This window comes from Hippocampus comes, unplaced genomic scaffold (assembly GCF_001891065.2).
Source record: "Hippocampus comes isolate QL1 unplaced genomic scaffold, H_comes_QL1_v1.1 scaffold377, whole genome shotgun sequence".
Classification (NCBI taxonomy): Eukaryota; Metazoa; Chordata; class Actinopteri; order Syngnathiformes; family Syngnathidae; genus Hippocampus; species Hippocampus comes.
The window spans coordinates 287970-305538 of NW_017805832.1; the positions used below are offsets into that span (position 1 = coordinate 287970).

General features: G+C 42.0%; 2 protein-coding genes across 5 annotated transcripts; both read right to left on the bottom strand.

The window, feature by feature from the left end:
* Window positions 1–2590: 2590 nt before the first annotated feature.
* pggt1b (protein geranylgeranyltransferase type I, beta subunit) lies at window positions 2591–10211 on the bottom strand. The gene is made up of 9 exons (XM_019887548.1): window positions 10047–10211; window positions 9574–9692; window positions 9264–9328; window positions 8596–8747; window positions 8137–8269; window positions 7788–7833; window positions 7157–7341; window positions 5826–5934; window positions 2591–3468 (listed from the first exon to the last, which is right to left on the bottom strand). Exons 1-9 carry the CDS (start codon window positions 10172–10174, stop codon window positions 3326–3328), a joined length of 1080 nt encoding a protein of 359 aa, XP_019743107.1. The 5' UTR covers window positions 10175–10211; the 3' UTR covers window positions 2591–3325.
* Window positions 10212–11053: 842 nt separating this feature from the next.
* On the bottom strand, window positions 11054–16674 carry ccdc112 (coiled-coil domain containing 112). 4 transcript variants are annotated; one of them, XM_019887542.1, is made up of 14 exons: window positions 16624–16674; window positions 16006–16118; window positions 15468–15589; window positions 15287–15376; window positions 14495–14570; window positions 14256–14382; window positions 14065–14181; window positions 13829–13966; window positions 13520–13620; window positions 13310–13433; window positions 13109–13246; window positions 12032–12130; window positions 11837–11955; window positions 11054–11264 (listed from the first exon to the last, which is right to left on the bottom strand). In XM_019887542.1, the coding sequence occupies exons 1-14, from the start codon at window positions 16672–16674 to the stop codon at window positions 11234–11236; spliced, it is 1446 nt and encodes a 481-aa protein (XP_019743101.1). In that variant the 3' UTR covers window positions 11054–11233. The 4 variants fall into 4 exon arrangements, with proteins under 4 accessions (XP_019743101.1, XP_019743103.1, XP_019743102.1 ...); XM_019887544.1 differs by having other exon boundaries at window positions 13361–13433; window positions 14065–14184; XM_019887543.1 differs by having other exon boundaries at window positions 11866–11955; window positions 14065–14184.
* Window positions 16675–17569: the final 895 nt, after the last annotated feature.

Here is a 17569-nt window from a genome sequence, read left to right on the forward strand (position 1 = left end):
CACACACACACACACACACACACGGGTGCGCACACAAAATCTATTTGTTGAGATTTTTACAACATTGTTGTATTTGAGAAACTTGCTGATGAGAAACTTATTTTCAGAAGAATATGAAAGAAAAGGCTTGAGGTCTAAGGCAAAAACTGTTAATGCAATAATGGATCATTTAGCCTGTTTGACATAGCCAGCAAAGACGGTATTTTTCGGCCTTCTTTCAGGGGTCACCGTTCTGTTTGAAAATCACCGACACAGAATTCTGGGCCCAAGTCCTCCCATCAATTTTCTGCCTTCAGAGGTAGCATTAGAGCCGTAAACCCACGTGTGTTAAGGTCATTTGAACCAGGGGCAGCTCAAGCTCTTACTACACAGCTCAAGCTCTTACTACACGCAAAACTTTATTCATTTGAATTTCCAACTTCTTTTCTCCCTCATAACGCTATTCTCAAACAACAACAAAAAGGACACTAACATGGTATAAAGGGACTACATCATTCCGTCAACATTTGATGTTGAAAACAAGTATCAGAGCCGTTAACCGCATGTGTCTGAAGGATTCCACAATCCCAACGACAATAAAACAATGATTCCTAACCAATGTGCTCTGTGAAATTATCCAATTTCATTTACCGGTAATCTGTTCTCAAATTATGTGTTCATCACATACAGTATCTCGTATCTTAGTTCACATACCTACTCCAGTAATGTAAAGGGACAGTCAGGTCAATTAAATGGTGCCACTAAAGAATTAACCAGTGTATGCACAGTTTGTTACATTTTGATTTGGTGGTGTGCAGTGAGATTTCTTTTAATTGTAAACTATGTGCCATAGTACAATAAAGATTAGGTATCTGACTGTGTTATAATACCCCACACATTTGCAGTAATATCACACCTTCGCGGCATTTTTAAGCGGACAAATATTAAGACTTATTTTGTGGGATCTCCGTTTTTTTTAAAGAAGGCCATTGTTATCATTCGCCCAATCATAAGGCTATAAAATGAGTCTGGTTGAGCAGTGAGGCACTTGCCCCCCAGTATCCGTGAATAATGGATGCATCCAATTACTTATTCATCCCGCTCCACTCTCCTCCTTCACAAAGCCTGCTCCAGAAGAAGCTGAGAAATCATCCAACAGTCCCTTGTTGGTGAGGATTTAGCAAGTCGAAGTTAAGTTGACCACAGTTTGGCAAAACTGGTCAGTATGGCTTCATTCACAGCATGTCAGTATACTCCATCTTGCAGTGTCTCTGATTCACTTGGCAAAATTGTTCAGCAGAAAGCTGGCAACAGATGGACATAGGCAGCTTGCTACTTTATAAAACAAACAACATATGGAAGTGGGGGTAGACAGCACATGATTACATCAAGGGTTCTAGGAATGAGCCCTGTGGGACTCCTGTGTTGAAAAAGCTAAGACTGGAGATTTCTGATGCTTTTCCACTGCACAGTACCGGCTTGTCTCTACCCACCGCCACTTGTGGCGGAGAGTTTTCCACTTCGAGGCAATCTATGACAACCACGCTGCACTGAATGCATCAGTCAGAAAGGGACAAGCTAATAAGAGATCAGAATGAGGGCCATGTGTATTTACTCTATGACAGGGGGGACTTTTATTCCAGAAGGGCCATTGCAGCAAAGTGGAGACTGTGGAGTATTACGACAGCTTCCAGAGCTAAGGCACAGCAACAACGTAAGCTAACGTTGGCATGTATATTTATTTTTGGTCATTTCTAGCCATATAGCCCCAAGCATTACAAATGATAGTTCTGAATCTGTTCGACTAATGAGTAACCAATGGTTTTCATCAAATCGTATGGCATCTGCTTGGAAGCTAGGCTGATTAAGTCCTCAAATTAGTACCTAGTGCTCCCTGGTTTGGCAAACAAAGTAGGTACGATGCAAGGTCTTCAAAGTGGTTCAATCATGAGGAGGTGCACCAGGTATAAGTAGTCAAGTGATTCAGGATTTTAGGGATTTGAAAATGCTAATTTCTGTTAACAATTTGCCCCAAAAAATGTGGGGGCAAGTTGTTTGCAGAAATTATCAGTAACACTGATCAGAACAGCAGCAAATTGAGCAGGATTTTGAGCCAACATGCATATCTTCCAGCATCAAGCAAGCAGTTGTGTGGAATAGTAACTGCCTCCAAGGCCTGGTCAGCACTTAGTTCATGAGTCCTAGTTGAGTTCAAACAGAAGCATTAAACATTATCTACAATAGGTTCCATTTTATTGTTACGTGCTCCCTGGTTTGGCAAACAAAGTAGGTACGATGCAAGGTCTTCAAAGTGGTTCAATCATGAGGAGGTGCACCAGGTATAAGTAGTCAAGTGATTCAGGATTTTAGGGATTTGAAAATGCTAATTTCTGTTAACAATTTGCCCCAAAAAATGTGGGGGCAAGTTGTTTGCAGAAATTATCAGTAACACTGATCAGAACAGCAGCAAATTGAGCAGGATTTTGAGCCAACATGCATATCTTCCAGCATCAAGCAAGCAGTTGTGTGGAATAGTAACTGCCTCCAAGGCCTGGTCAGCACTTAGTTCATGAGTCCTAGTTGAGTTCAAACAGAAGCATTAAACATTATCTACAATAGGTTCCATTTTATTGTTACTTGCCCAAGTTCTTTGTTTCCACCTTGTTTTCAAAAGTCAAAGACTGGCCCCCTGCAGGTGGTTCTTGGCCTCAATTCCACCGGGTATACTGCTGCTATGATGCTACACCTGATCAATCCTGCACATCGGTAAACTTAGCCTAAGGGAGCATGAGGGACAGGAGCCAGTGGGAGTTTGAAGGGTTCAGACTCGGGGGATCAAAACTGGTGGGCTAGAAGCAAAGTAGTGAGCTTTGAAGAGACCCCAGGAGTCTCGTAAGGGTGTTACTGGATGAGGATAACTGCTCTTGTGGAAAAAGATGATGACTTGGTGTTCTTTGATGATCTTCAAATGCTCTACTCAAGCTGTTTCTATAACGTTTCAGGTCCATTCTAAATGATACTGATCCTGCGTGGTGAATAACGGAAAAACTGCTCCTGCTTGGCAAGAAACCATACCAGACTTTTCTCCTTTACTCGATCTTAACAATGTGAGAAAGTTTGGCCCCTGAAGTGTCTTCCGATCTTTCATGATTTCTGGCACATATTGTTCTTCACACTTAACACTGACCGCAGTCTGTTGACCAGAAGGCAGCTCAACGGTCACTCAACAGCAAGGCCTCTTTGCAAAGTTGCTAAGGAGCCGAACACTCGTCAGTCCTCAAATAAAAGGAGGTTCCATTTGTCTCGGATTTGACCTGCCGGATGCTCCTGTCAGCCACAGTTGTCGCTATTGTCCCCTCCATGTCTGCTGCAGCTGGCGGAGGTGCTCGAAGGCCCGCTGGGTGATGTTGAGCGCCGGGTGGACTTTCCTCAGGCTGGGCTCTCCGATCAGAGACAGACCGCACAGGCCCAAGTAAGCGTGCAGTGGGTCTACGTGTGGAAGAAAGAGAGGGATGAAAGCGGAGAGAAACGAGGTCAGCGTACTGTAACTAAGTGGAGACGCCTGCTTATGTCATGTCAGTAGAACAAATTGTTTAACAGAGCTAAACTAGTTCTGGTACTAGAGCCAGTTCCCTGTTGATTCTAATAAGAACAGCTCGAGGAATTCAGCATCAATGCCAATGGAGATAAGCAGGGTTTCTCACAAGCAGCTTTTCTTTCAGTGATCAAAACACAAAGAACCCTGTTCGTTTGGGCCTCGACACTGGGACCACTTTGGTGTGGGGCAGCACAATTAATCGAATTTTCATCCTGATCACAACTTTGGCAACCACCATTACATTAACCTGAACCTTAGTAATATCTACTTATGATTTTTAGTATGTATTTATTAATTTGAAATGTGGGCTCTTCTGCAGTCGAGCACCAAATCACCGTTGGTAATTCCAGCTTCTTTCATCTCAGGCAGCTGGCTAAAGTAAAGCCTCTCGTTTCTCAAGAACACTTTGAAACAGTAGTGCCTTCGTCACATCTCTGCTGGATTACTGTAATGCAATCCTCCATTAAGCGTCTCCAGTTGGTCCAGAATGCTGCTGCTCTCCTCTTGAATGGTACTCGGAGGAGGGAGCATTATAACTCGTACTCTGGCGGGAGCTGGTGAAGATCCCTTCACCAGCTCCCGAGTTCTTTTTAAGATCCTTTGATTTGTTTTCAATTCTTTAAATGGCTTCACACCACCTTAGCTCTCTGGGCTCCTCCGCCTCCACGCATCTGCCCGGTGCGTCAGGTCTGAGGACCAGACATGATTCGAGGTACCAAGAACTAAGCGGAGGCTCGGAGGGGATAAAGCCTTTTCCGTTGCTGGTCCCTCTCCTTGGAATGACCTCCCACTGAACGTTCAGCAAGCCCCTTCACTGGCCATCTTTAAAACTTGTCTTAAAACTCATTTTTATTCTTTGGCTTTTGACTCAGCATGAGACTTGATTTTTTGTTTTACTGTTTTTGTGCTTTCTACAGTATTTGTCATTCATTTGTTTGTTGTTGTATAAATTATTTTTGCTCCATGTACAGCGGTGTTTGCTTTAAAGTGCTCTATAAATACAGTTGAGTTGATAATTGAGTTGAGTCACCCTACTCTGCATTTACTCAATTAAACAACCATCGAAACACCCAGTAGCCGCCCAAACAGGAGGAGCCTCCTTTTGTTGGGACCCATCTCCTTTGAGGGGCAATGAATAATTCACAAGTGGTAGCCGTGTGACCCTGGTCCTCTGGGATTTGAGTAAAAGCCGCACAGGCCTGTAAAAGGACTGGTAATTGAATTATAATGAAATGACAGACGATTGGAAGGCTACATCAGAATCAACCAGTGCATCAGTCAGGATTTATAGCGTCTAATCCACAAGATGAGTGCATTGGACCTGCAACTGTCACTGGAGCAATAAAACCAACCAAGGGTACTACACAATCAAACAACACATAAATAAAACCGTGCCATGTGATGTAAAGTGGAAGAATTCATTCCAGGCTATCATAATGACTTTACTACCCATACAGATACTGTTTACAGTGACGTTTTGTAAAATAAATCAATAACTGTTTCAAATAAGTGAACTACTGTGAAATAAAGATACATGAAAAAAGAAAGTAAATCTATTCACCCGTGTTTGACTAATTCCGTGATTATCACCAAGGTGAAAATGTTTGGACAATTTAGAATTTGTCCATTTTTTACAAAATGTACAAAATCAATTGTAATCTTCATTATACTATACAATAGAACCATCAAAATAAATGGATTTAGAGTCATCTCTGACCAATAACCCCGCCTGCACCTCCCCAAAAAAACAATCACAAGCTGGACAAATCGGCTTCCGTCAAACAGTCATAATTTTTTTTTTCCTGTGCGCCTCAGATTTGCTTGAATCATTTTGTGTGGCGCAGTCAAAATTACAAGCCCCTTAAACTTTTTGCATCCCCTTAAACCATCGCCTTTGGTGATATTAATGAGGTTAGCGAATACAGCAGCCGCTTGACCCAACTGGCCTTTGTAACGTGAGCTGTTCCATCTCTGGCTTCATCAATTACACGTTTGAAGGACGCGCGGGCGCGCGGGCGCGCGCGCTCACTCACTCACACACACACACACACACACACACACACACACACACACACACACACACACACACACACACACACACACACACACACACACACACACACACAGAAACACAAGCCTGCCTGGGCTGATCAAAGTATAGGATCACAGTAGGTGGTTTTAAAAGGGAACTTGGAGAAAATGATTCGAGCTTTTCCATAGCAGATAATGTTACAGCGCAATCACGTACCTGGAGAGCATTCGGGCCACTTAGCAAAGCCACCAACCAATCCATCTTGTGTGGACAGAATGAAGGTCCGGTTCTTGTCAAAGTTAGTGTACTGGAACACATCTAATAGCTGGAAGAGCAAGACATGGAATAATCAGTAGGAAGAACATTTTCAGAGCATAAAAGACGCCTAACACTTTGGCCATTTCGATACAAATAAAGTCATTGCACCTCTGGCATAGTTGTGACCTAAATCTTCATACATTAGCTACATTGGCTTGATGGCGCCTCGATGCATCCATGGCTTACTCATTGCCGCTTTTAAGTCGAAATCTCTTTTATTTTTGGATTTTGTGTAAACCGCCAGCGTAGTTCTGACCCACATACATGTTCGGCAGATCCTCCAAAAGTGGGACTATTTGGTTCAACCATTTTTTCCGGGAACGAGAGCCAAATAAGTCCAACAAAACTTTGACCGTAAACCAGGAGCGACGCATGGTTTGTGAGCACACAAGGGTAATGGCAATGTGTCATGACAACCACAGAAAAGGAAAAGGTACTCACTGCAACGTAGAAGTCATTCACATTCCAGAAACGCCCCCTAAAAATCTTACTCGCCCAATAAATCACTTTGTAAACGCCTTCATTTCCCTTCTCCTTTACTTTGCCAGCCGTTTTTGAAGGGAGAAAAGTGTTTTTCCTTTTCATTTTAATTGTACGTTTTCAGTAGTGGGTGTGGATTGGAAAAAAATGGAAACTGACTTGCTAATATTTTGGGGGTTCTGTGTATTGTACTCATTTTTTAAATGCTTGTTCGCTTCCCATTAATCGATGATGGCCTTCACCACCCTCATTATGGCATTATTATATTGCGCCATCTCCAGAAATGTGTTTTTCAGATCCATTTGCTTTATTCTTTATGACTGTGCATTTATTGCACCTTGAAGTACTGGAAATATTCTGCATTAGTTTGTTTGTTTTTTCCATCTTTTTCTCCCCAAATATTGTGCTTTGTTTTAATTTTTGTCATCTTTGTTTTATATTGTCTTTATTATTTCATAGTATTACAAAAAAACAAACAGCCACCATTGTTATAGCATTATATTATAATCTTTGTTAATTCTAACACTCAGAAGTGGCCTTAAATGCGCTATAATCACTTGTGAGAGGCACAAACAAGAGTGTGGTTTTCTATTTGTTTTGTTTTATTAATTGGTTACATATGGATTCATTCATTCATTTATTTTCTAACCAAATGTGTACCTGTATTTCAAGTGTGGAAATATGTTCTATGAACACCTGTGCACATTTGAATGCTTGGATCAAACAACCTCAAAATCATTTGTGCATACCTCTAGTGTTGCGCCCACCCAAAAAGAGTAGCAGGTGTCAACGGGCTTGTTTGGGCGCCCCTGGAAGCCGCTTTGCTGCCTCATGATGCACCAGCGGCGGATCCTGTCCAACTCCCGCCGACTCAGCGCCCCCTCCAATCGACCCATCAGACACAAGGAGGCGATGGCGCAGTACGTCCAGCCGCCTGCATGCACCAAGACATAGAGGCAAGACATGTAAGAGACATCTGTCATTATCTTTTAATGAGAGATGAATATAAACAGATTGTGTCTGTGTCGTTGCAATATTTGCACACTGTACTAATAAGATTTATTTTGAGCAGGGGATTAATAAAGACAACAGTGACGGGTATTAATTGATAATCCCATTAACCAGTTACTAGTGCCGTGAGTCACGTTGATACTTTATACGTCCAACACACTTTCATTCTAAATGACAAGTCAGTGTTTGCCATATAGATTGTGGTTCCCAAGCTTATTTGAAATGTTCTCCTGTCCCCGGTGAAAGTAATATTGCACACAAAAAAAAAAAAAGCGAATTGTAAATTGGGGTCGCTTAAAAAACACAACAAGGCTAATATGAACCCCCTGATATTGTCAAGCAAAAACTATGCGTGAAGCTTTTACTCACCATGTGACTCTCGCCCGGCTCCCTGACCAAAACCGCTATCGTACGACTATTAGTGGAAGACAGAAGAGACAACATTCAGTGACAAAAAACATTTTCCCGACCTCCAAGGTTGACTGAAAAACAGAGCTTGCACAATAGTACTTTACTGGGGAAATAGAAAAACCTCTGCAGGGGTTTAAGCACCGTGACACCCTCCATTCATGATCAACGGATGTGTTTCATGGCAGAGTGCCACCCAAGGTAGGTGGCCTAATTTAAATCTAGATGTGGTGAATGGAAACAATCAGCGCCTTAACGGCGTTTCGCCTTTCACTGATCGGACTATGGACGCGACTGCTCATCTACTCACCAGGCTTCCTCGAATGTACTCGATGGCCTTTTGGACATCCATGCCGGACCAGTCGTCGAGCATGTAACAGATACTGGCTGCACAGTAGATAAAACGGATGTCGTTTTCGCTGCCTTCTGGCACGGCATAGAAACTACAAGGAACAAGACGGAGGGGTGGTAGATTGCATTAATTGCCATTTGCAACATACACAAAAAAAAAAAAAAAACAACTAACTCAAATAAACATCACCGCTTTCCCCCCAGAAGAAAAAAATCATACAGGCATTAAAGTGTTAACCTCTGAGCCCAAAGTAAACCAGTGAATCATTTGTTGGCAATGAAATCAAGGTCTCATGACGTTAAACTGTGGTGAATTTGGTCATACGGCTTCTTGGAAAGTTTGTAGAGCATTTTAAGGGGGGACGCGGAGTGCCCATAATCCCTAATTGCATGAATATATATGCGTGTGCATGCCAACCTGCCATCATCTAGCTGCAGGGCCCTGAGGCCAGCCAGGCATGCCTGCTTGTTGACCCGACTAAGGTCATCTCCCAGTATGAGAAGGGAGCAGAGTCCAGTGTAGGTCATGGCAACATGGCCACTGTCGTACGGATGTCGCACACCATGACCCTGAATACAAAGATGACAGTCAGTAAAGTGACAAGACGCTGTAATAAAAAAACAGTTGGCATTATTTGTAGCTTTAACACTTTTGGTGGAGAAAAAAAATCCATCATGTGTTCCCTGTTCTGTGTAAACATCAAGCAACAAGGCATGGCTGGAGGTAGAGACAAAGACATCCTAGCATTTCGGGAACGGCGGTTGCCCCCCCCGCCCCCTCCCTAATACTAGTAGCGACCTCCGAAGAGTTTGAAAAAAATTCACAGGTTACACCATTGATATGAAATTGGCTGCACATGTCTGTCATAACAGGGCACACACTAAAAAGGTTCAAGGACCCATGCAAGAATTTGAACAGTATGTCAGCCATTTTGCTTTGAAGCAGCCCATTCTAGGAGAGTTCCTTTCACTTGAAAAATTCTGAAAATAAATTAACTTAAAGAAAAAAATAAACGGGTTTGCAGGAGCCCATTCATCTCTGCTTGCCACTTTAAGATTGTTCACATCAATTGTAAGAGAAGCTACCTTGGTGCTGTAAGGAATTCCAATGTGTGACGATCCTCGAAAACCACAACGGCTGAGGTTGGATTCTGGAGAAAGACAAGCAGTGAAATATTATACATTTAAGACTAGAATAAATCATCCCAAACGCTGTCTTCTGAAACCAAGGTTCAGCAGCAAATCTGGGTCTCACCAGAGCACTGCTGCCATCTACTGACTGTAACTAGAACGTTACAACCAAAACGTTCCTACCCTACTCCAAATTAGAATTCGAAAATGAATGCATCGTGATTAAGATGTTGTGTAAAGCATCCGAGCAGTGGGTTCTACTTACGGTCTTCCGTTGGAAGAACCTGCAATGAGTAGATCCACTCGATCATGTCGTTGCTGTCAATGACATCTAGAGCATCGAGCACATCCAAGCCGGACAGAGCGAAAAATAAGATCGTCAACCTGGAAATACATGTCACATTGACAAGTTGAAGACCCGGTGTGGAAGCATCATATGGTGAGACAAAAATTATTACCTGATAATCGTTTATCAGCTTGTTATGTTCTGCTACGGGGAGACCGTGCACAACTCAGGGAAAAAATGTCCATGTATTAATGCTGAAGTAACTTTCTAGTCTTGTAGTAATAAAACATATAACTGGAATTGAAGACAGTTGGATTATTGGTGTAACAAGTTCCTGTTGCTGTCATAACTTCATTAGCTGATGTTAGCATGCAGGCTAAATAGCGCAGGATGTTCCTTTTTTTAACAGAGAAGGCTGTCGCGTGAAAGCTACAGCGTTGCTCGGAACTCACCTAGTGGTCTCCAGAGAGGCATACATCTCGGGCAAAACCTGCATTGTCCTCTGAAAGAAACGTACGTGTCGGTCTCGTAGAAACTCGAGTTGCTCCAGTTCCTCCGACAGACTCTCCTCTTCCGCCATCTTTGTTTCACAGCCTCATATCCGTTACACGGGGACAACTTCCAGTGTGGTTTTGTTGTTAAAATAAAAGCAAACGTCGCAAAGAGGGAGAATTATTTTTCAAAATAAGAGTACCACGATGTGAAGTTTTTGTATTGTATCCTGTAAGAGGCCGTACATGGTGTCTTTGGTTTACGATAAAACTGTGTTCTTACGCCTAAATTTTCAATTTAGTTTTAGCCAGGACTATTTACCAATATTTGTCCATTTTTTGTTCAACTTATGTCAGTTCTTTGCTGTTTTTGTCAAGTAACTGGAGGCGGGAGGAAGAGTCCAACCGGGACTGCAAGCCATCTGACTGGAGGGCACAAAAAGAGAAACAACCAATACATCTTTATTTTTACAGCGCTTTCACACCAGCTGCAGCTGTAACAACGTGCTTTACAGAACAGTTAACATAAAATAACAAAATTAATATAACATAACACATAACATTGGCTGGCAACTGGTTCAGGGGGTCCCCCACCTACTGCCTGAAGACGGCTGGGGTAGGCTCCCTTGTGAGGATAAAGCAGATCGGAAATTGGATGGATGGACATAACATAAGGCACGGCCAGTCATGCAATCGTAAACCACTATTCATGCATATGGTTTGTTGTTTGAAGCAGTTCTAGATGAAAGAAGAGAATCCTTTCACCGGTGGATCAAAAACGTCATGCTCAAAATGCGCATACGTATACTACAAGCTAAGTTTGAAAGTAAACACAAAGCTTTAGTCCACTGATTAAAAAAAAGAGATTTGTTAACTTCTCTCATCCCATGTAAATCCGCTTCAATTCCAAGCGGTGATTCTCAGTTCCAAATACGGATCCGCGCTGCGCGCAGACATGCAAACCACTGGTGAGACTCATTTTTTAAGTATTAAATGGAAGCAGCAATGGGTAATTTGATACAGCAGTGGGACAAAAAAAATGCACTTTAATGAGGTCAATTAGACAAACACCGAGGCAGCATTTTGGAATAAAGACTGAATACAAGTAGGAATAATCATCGTGAAAGCTGTGTGAATGCTTCAAGTCTTCAGAGCTCCAGTCTCCAGATGGGAAAAGCTCTGAAAAAGATACAAATAAATAAAATGTAGGTTCTAAAGCAGTGGTTTTTAACCTGGGTTCGATCGAACCTCAGGGGTTCAGTGAGTTGGTCTCAGGGGTTCGACGGAGCCTCTGCCATGGAGGGTAAGACGCGATTCAACATGTTAATAAGTTATGACACGCCCGCTTGGCCATCACTGGCTGCAGATGATCACATGACATTGGTTATCCAATCAGTGCTGTGTGAAATTTAGTTCGTTTAGTAGTCAACGTGTGACTGTCGTGATTGTACGTCCTACAAAAAAAAAAGTACACTTGGCTCTTGAAATTGTATTTACTTTTTTCTGTTTTTAATAAATACGTTTTTTAATGTCTTGAATTTATATTAAAAAATATTTATTTTCACTTATGAAGGGCTCAGTGATTGTACATATCAACTGGTTGGGTTTGGTACCTCTAAAAAGGTTAAGAACCACTGTTCTAAAGAAAAACGTAAACATATTCAGGGATTACTGGATTTTAAAAAATGCCATTAAGCAGGTGCTGAAGTGTAATCATTATGAGTCATCGTAATCAAAGTGTTACAAACGACCTCTGAGACATGTGAAATATATGTCCTACTCCTGATGGTCTCGTGCTCTTCAGGCGCTCCTCCCATCCCTTGGTGGGCCGTGTCAACCTCGACGGGTCTCTGACTATGTGACCGTCCACCTGCACCAGAAATAAAACGAAATTTTGAAAAAAATAACACAGAATATAGACTTTTGTTTTTATCCACAGTGCTCACTTTCTCCTTGAGCTTAGCCATGATCCTCTCCTGACGCTCTTCGTCCTCTTTTTGCCTCAGAAGCTTCTCCTGGCGCTTGGCGTGCACTCGCGCGAGATCCTGCAGTTCATAAGACAAAATAGAATGCAATTGCATTGGCGACCAATCTTGGGTGGGACGGTGGACTGGTTGGGAGCCAGTATGTGTATTTTAACGACAAACAACTATTCACACTCACATTCACACCTATGAGCAATGTAAGCATGAGGACAACACGCACACTCAACACAGTGCAGTCGGGAGTTCAGATTTGTAGATGTGCTAACTAATTAAAGACTTGGTGTTTTTTTTCTTTCAGGGCCAATACCGATACAGATTATGAGTAGTCGGGGAAGCCAATAACTCATATTCCATCCATCCATCCATTTTCTGATCCGCTTTATCCTCACAAGGATCGCGGGGGGTGCTGGAGCCTATCCCAGCCGTCTCCGGGCAGTAGGCGGGGGACACCCTGAACCGGTTGCCAGCCAATCACAGGGCTAACTCATTTTTTGGAGCTGGTATTAATTGTGCAATAAAAGTGGAAATATTAGCAACACAATTAAAGGAAAATACCAACTCCAACTTTCAACTTTATTGAAATGACATGAAGCATGCTTGTTGAATAAATAAATAAATGAATAACATATTTTAATAATTTTAGACATACAGAGAGAGCTTTGTTTTAAAACTAAAAGTGCAGGAAGCCAACTTGGCTGTTGGCATGTCTAGAAAAATAACTTTTTGACTCCAATTTTGGAATCAGCCTGCCTTTTTTAACCCTTTCAAGGACAGCGGTTACTACAGTGGACAGCTTCTCATTTTCTTAGGTTACAGGGTGCATAAAAATCTAACTCAGATTTTTTTTTCAAATTGTTCCCCAGTGTATCCCACCACTTACGCACATAATTTAACATGTTTTTTCCCCATAAATTTTGTCAGGCCCTCCCTTTATAAAGACTGAAATGGCCGCTGGTTCCCTGCTCAAAGTAGCATTTGGGTTGTTCCAAATACAGATCCCATGATTCCAGGATGTCAAGACAAGACTGTGTTCAGTACCCTTTGCATCAAGTATTTGATGGTTTTTGTTGCCTGCTTTCTCCTCTTTGTCCGCCTGTGGTCCTCTTCCTCTCCTCTCCCCACTTGCAGTTCCTCCCCGGGGCTCATCTTGGCCTCCCGCTGACCAGAACGCTCCTGCTGGTCAAGTGAATCCATTCCACAGCATGATGCTTCAACATGGAATTGGTGCTCGTTCCGTACCTTGGCCATTCTGTTCTTGCGGCTCTCCCGTGCTTGTCTCTGCTTCTCCGCCTGCTCCTCTTTCCTTCTCTTGGCTTCTTTCCGCGCCTTCAGTCGCTGAGCCAACAACTTCTTCTCCTCCTCACTTGTAGAAAGTACAACACAACAATCTGTCATAAGCATTTGGCTTTTCTGTTTGGACTTTTCCTCCCTTGCTTGTTCTGCTGGCACCTTGCGTCTTTTTTCCTCTTCTCGGCTTCCACCACTTTCGTCTGCTTGTGTAAGTGCCTTTGGCGTTCCAGTTGCTTCCTGCTTTTCCACCTTCGGATGGCCTACACATTATAAGCATACTAAGAATCAGAATCAATTTTGCAACATTTAGGAGTGTCAAAAATAGATTTTAATTGTTATGACTTATTTATTTAAATTATTATGGAGGGACTCCATTATTATAATGTGCTCATTTCTGCCACCAATAACAAACATTTGCTTTTAGAACAAGGGGTCATTTTGCCGTTTGGTATCACATTCAGTCATAACCTCTCTCCTCTCGTCCTGCAGGTGGATCAGCTCCTGGTACCAGCGTTCATGTTCCTCCATTTCCTCCTGACTTTTACTGGGTAGATACAGTTTAGCCTCTTTCCTGAAGCCCGCCCGCCCACCACACTTTGTCCACACCTGTCAATCAAGCCGATGACTCATACGTGATCCGCGCGATGCAATTGAGTTATGAAAAAAGGCACCAAGCAAAAAGTGGTCTCGCGGACGTACTGTACCTTGAGGAAGGCCTGGTGATCAAATTCCTCCCAACCGCCGCAGACGCCTCCCGTCCTTTGAAGGAAAGCTTCCAGTGCTCGCACCTCGGCGGGGAGGTCTTGGTCCAAGGCTTTGCTCTGCTGTCAAGACAACAGCAGAGCTCAACAAAATTCCACAGAGAAGAGAAGGAGGAAGAGGGGGAGACCTGTACCTTCACAGATGAAACGGGAGAGACTTTCGAGTCTGACTTGCTGGACTGACTCCAACTTTCGACCTTCCTCTCATAGGCCTCCATCTCCTGTGCGCACATGCTCTCCTTCTTCAGCAACTCTCCGAAGCTTTAAGAAGAGAAATACAATTGAATTTATTATGAACGGTACATATATTTTCAGTGTCTGTCATTTTAGGCATAAAAACTTCATGTGCGTAAAAGGACTGAAGTGTTTTTACCATAAGCGCTGCTTTTCCTTGAAATTGTTGATTGAACATTCCACCTCAGCCATTATTTCCTTCAGCTTCTCAATCACTGCAAAATAAACAACAGTTACTGTTTTGGTCCAAGTTTAAAAAAAATAAACGAAAATAAATATAGCTTGTATTCTATGCCACAAATTGATTTCAGGACAAAAAGTGATGATATTCGTAGAACAGGAAATGGAACTTATTGGGATGTTCAGATAGTGATTTGCCATGCAGGAAAATGTGAGCAATGTCATTACCGGTAAATAAATATCAATAACATACAGTCCAATAATTCTTACGTTTGATGTGAGCGTGCCTCTGGTGGTATGTGAGACTGCCTAAATCCAGTAATTTAATTTTTAAGAACTGTTTGTTTGTTTTTTTTGCAGTCATGTACCGGTAAGTAACGTTTTCATCACATTTGTTTTTGCAATACATTTCAATTGAATAACAGCTTAAGTACATTTTCCCCCGACATTTAAGCACAGTGTAAAATCAAGTCAAGTACAACTTTATTGTCAAATGTGCTATACAGCACAGATGAAATTTATTCCCTCTCAAACAGACAACAAGACAACATACTGTGGCTTTCAATATTATCAAATAAACTTTGATGAACATTCTCCCTCGCTGCTGTACTTTAATGTTGGCCATAAATATTTTTGTATCGCAGAAAGGATTGTGTCCATCATTGGAGGTTCCATTCTGCTCATTAGAGGTTAAACTTTAACCTCTAATGAGCAGAGTCACACCGTTTAACCGTTAAACGGTGTGACTTACATTCTGTACTTGGTTTCATGTCTATCAGTTGTTGCTGAAACTGTCTGACACCATCTTTAATCTTGGCCAGCTGGTTCCGCAGTTGCATTTCTGAAGGACGAAGCAACAAAATCGAATGAATAGAAACACAATCACATCCCCGAGGGTGTGTTAGTGGCGAGATGTACATGCTGCGACTCACTTTCTGCACTTCTCTGTTCAACCAGTGCTTTCTCATACTCGTCCAGCTCTGTTGCCATGTCGGTCCATCCATTTTTCTTCCACTGGAAAATCAGCGACCTGTCTTTTTCCAACTTGTCAACCCTGGGAATAAAAGGACATTAAAAAAAATAAATTAAACCAGAGTTTCAAATGAACTTATAGTTCATTTTGTTTTCCTCGAAAGACACACAAAAATCTCCTGTAACTTCAGTTTTAGTGAGCGTGTAACTCTACAATTGTACTTTGTTTTTTCAATGCCTTTTTTGTGAAGGATACCAGTGATGCAAAGAAGAGTACGACAACCATAGATACCAAAATAGTATTATGACATGGTAAAGCGCTACATGTGACTCTCTCCATGCTGCTCTGTACAGATTTCAGCCCTGTGAGTATTTCTATTTCCTATGGGGAAAAGAAAACGTATTCTACATAACATATGAAAAAATAGTCTAGAAAAGCATCCCCAAACAATTTTCAATGTTAAAAATTGCGCTGGGATCCTAAAGCATTAAACTTACAGCCTCCTGGTGGTTTTGGCTTCCCTGAGAAACTGCGTGGCTTTCAGTCTGGACTCTCTCTGTTCCACACAGCCTGTGTCAGCAGGGGAGGATGGAGGGTCCGAATCCCCCTGCTTTATGCAATAATGTGCAGGCGCATCTCAGTAAGCTTTATTTCAGTCGTTTCTCACACACGCACGCACGCACGCACACACACAGACACACACATATAACTCACTATAATAATACTAATAATACTACTAATAATAATATGACGTCACATAAGCGACATCAAAACAAAAGCAACTAACGACAACCATACAATGTTTTAAACGTGTGTACTGTACTGTATAACAATGACTTAATTTTAAAAGTATAAATATAATGCACTAGTGTTTTTGAAAAGCCTATCGTTAATAACTGGTAAATTTTAGTCTGGTTGAATTTTTAGCGTTAACGTTAACCAACCGGCGGGTTGAGAAATTACTCCTTACATTGTACGCACCCTTTAAGAATTACAAACTAGAAAAACCGAAATGAACATCCTCTGCTGCTTTGTACGCACACCTTAACTGCCACAAAATAAGTTAAATAATATATTGAAGTCATGTATATCGGCGACTTAACTGTGATAGTTACCGAGGAATGTTGACGGGCGGTTGCTATGGCTGCCATGTTGGATTGGGGCATTGGAATGACACAAACAGAAAAGCGCTTTGCGGAAGAGGAAACTGAGAAGTTTTACGCCTAATATCCAGCAGAGGGCGCTGATTGCACAGTACTGTAGTCGTGCTCAGTAGCCCTCTCTGTTATCTGTAGTGTGGAGATGACAACAGATTAAAAAAAAAATCTCAATTAATTTGATCTCTACAAATCTATAATAATCATTGAGTTTTTATATTGTTTTAAGTATTTCATTGAGATTTTTGAGGGAGGTCAGCTCAAAAGTTTCTCCATGTGTTAGCAAGCTAAACAATGGATAATATGGTTGTGTCAAGGAGAACAATCCATCAGACACAACCCACATCAAGGAATATAGCAAATTAAAGCCCTTGAGGAGGACCTTCTTGCTCTGTAACGATGTTGTGAAGTCTGTCAAAGTAAAAAATAAAATAAAATAACAATTAAACAGCTAATTAACCACTATAGATAGACTTGCACCAGGCTTCTTGCGGCAGCCTTTTGATGTATCAGGGCCAGGAGCTATAATAAAAGTCAAGTGACAGGCACCAAGAGTATATATAGACACCAGATTCCATTATTGAGTGCACATATCGAGGATGTGGTGTCTCCCACGGGAGCTGTCACGTTGCTGCAAATAGCAGCCGCTCCTCCTCGACAACGACCATTTCCTGTCCTTGTCCTTGGCTAAACCAAATTGATATATGCCACTCTTCTAGAGTGTGAAAACACATGCTACTCATTAACTGGCAAAGTGTCTTGACACTTTGGGACAGGCACGTGCATACATCGAGATCAAAGGGTACTAGAGCCACCAACTTCTCTCTTCCTGAAGAAAAAGTGCCATTGACTCTGGGGCATTTTTTTTTCACACAGACATGTACAAGAAGGAGGGATGTGGGGG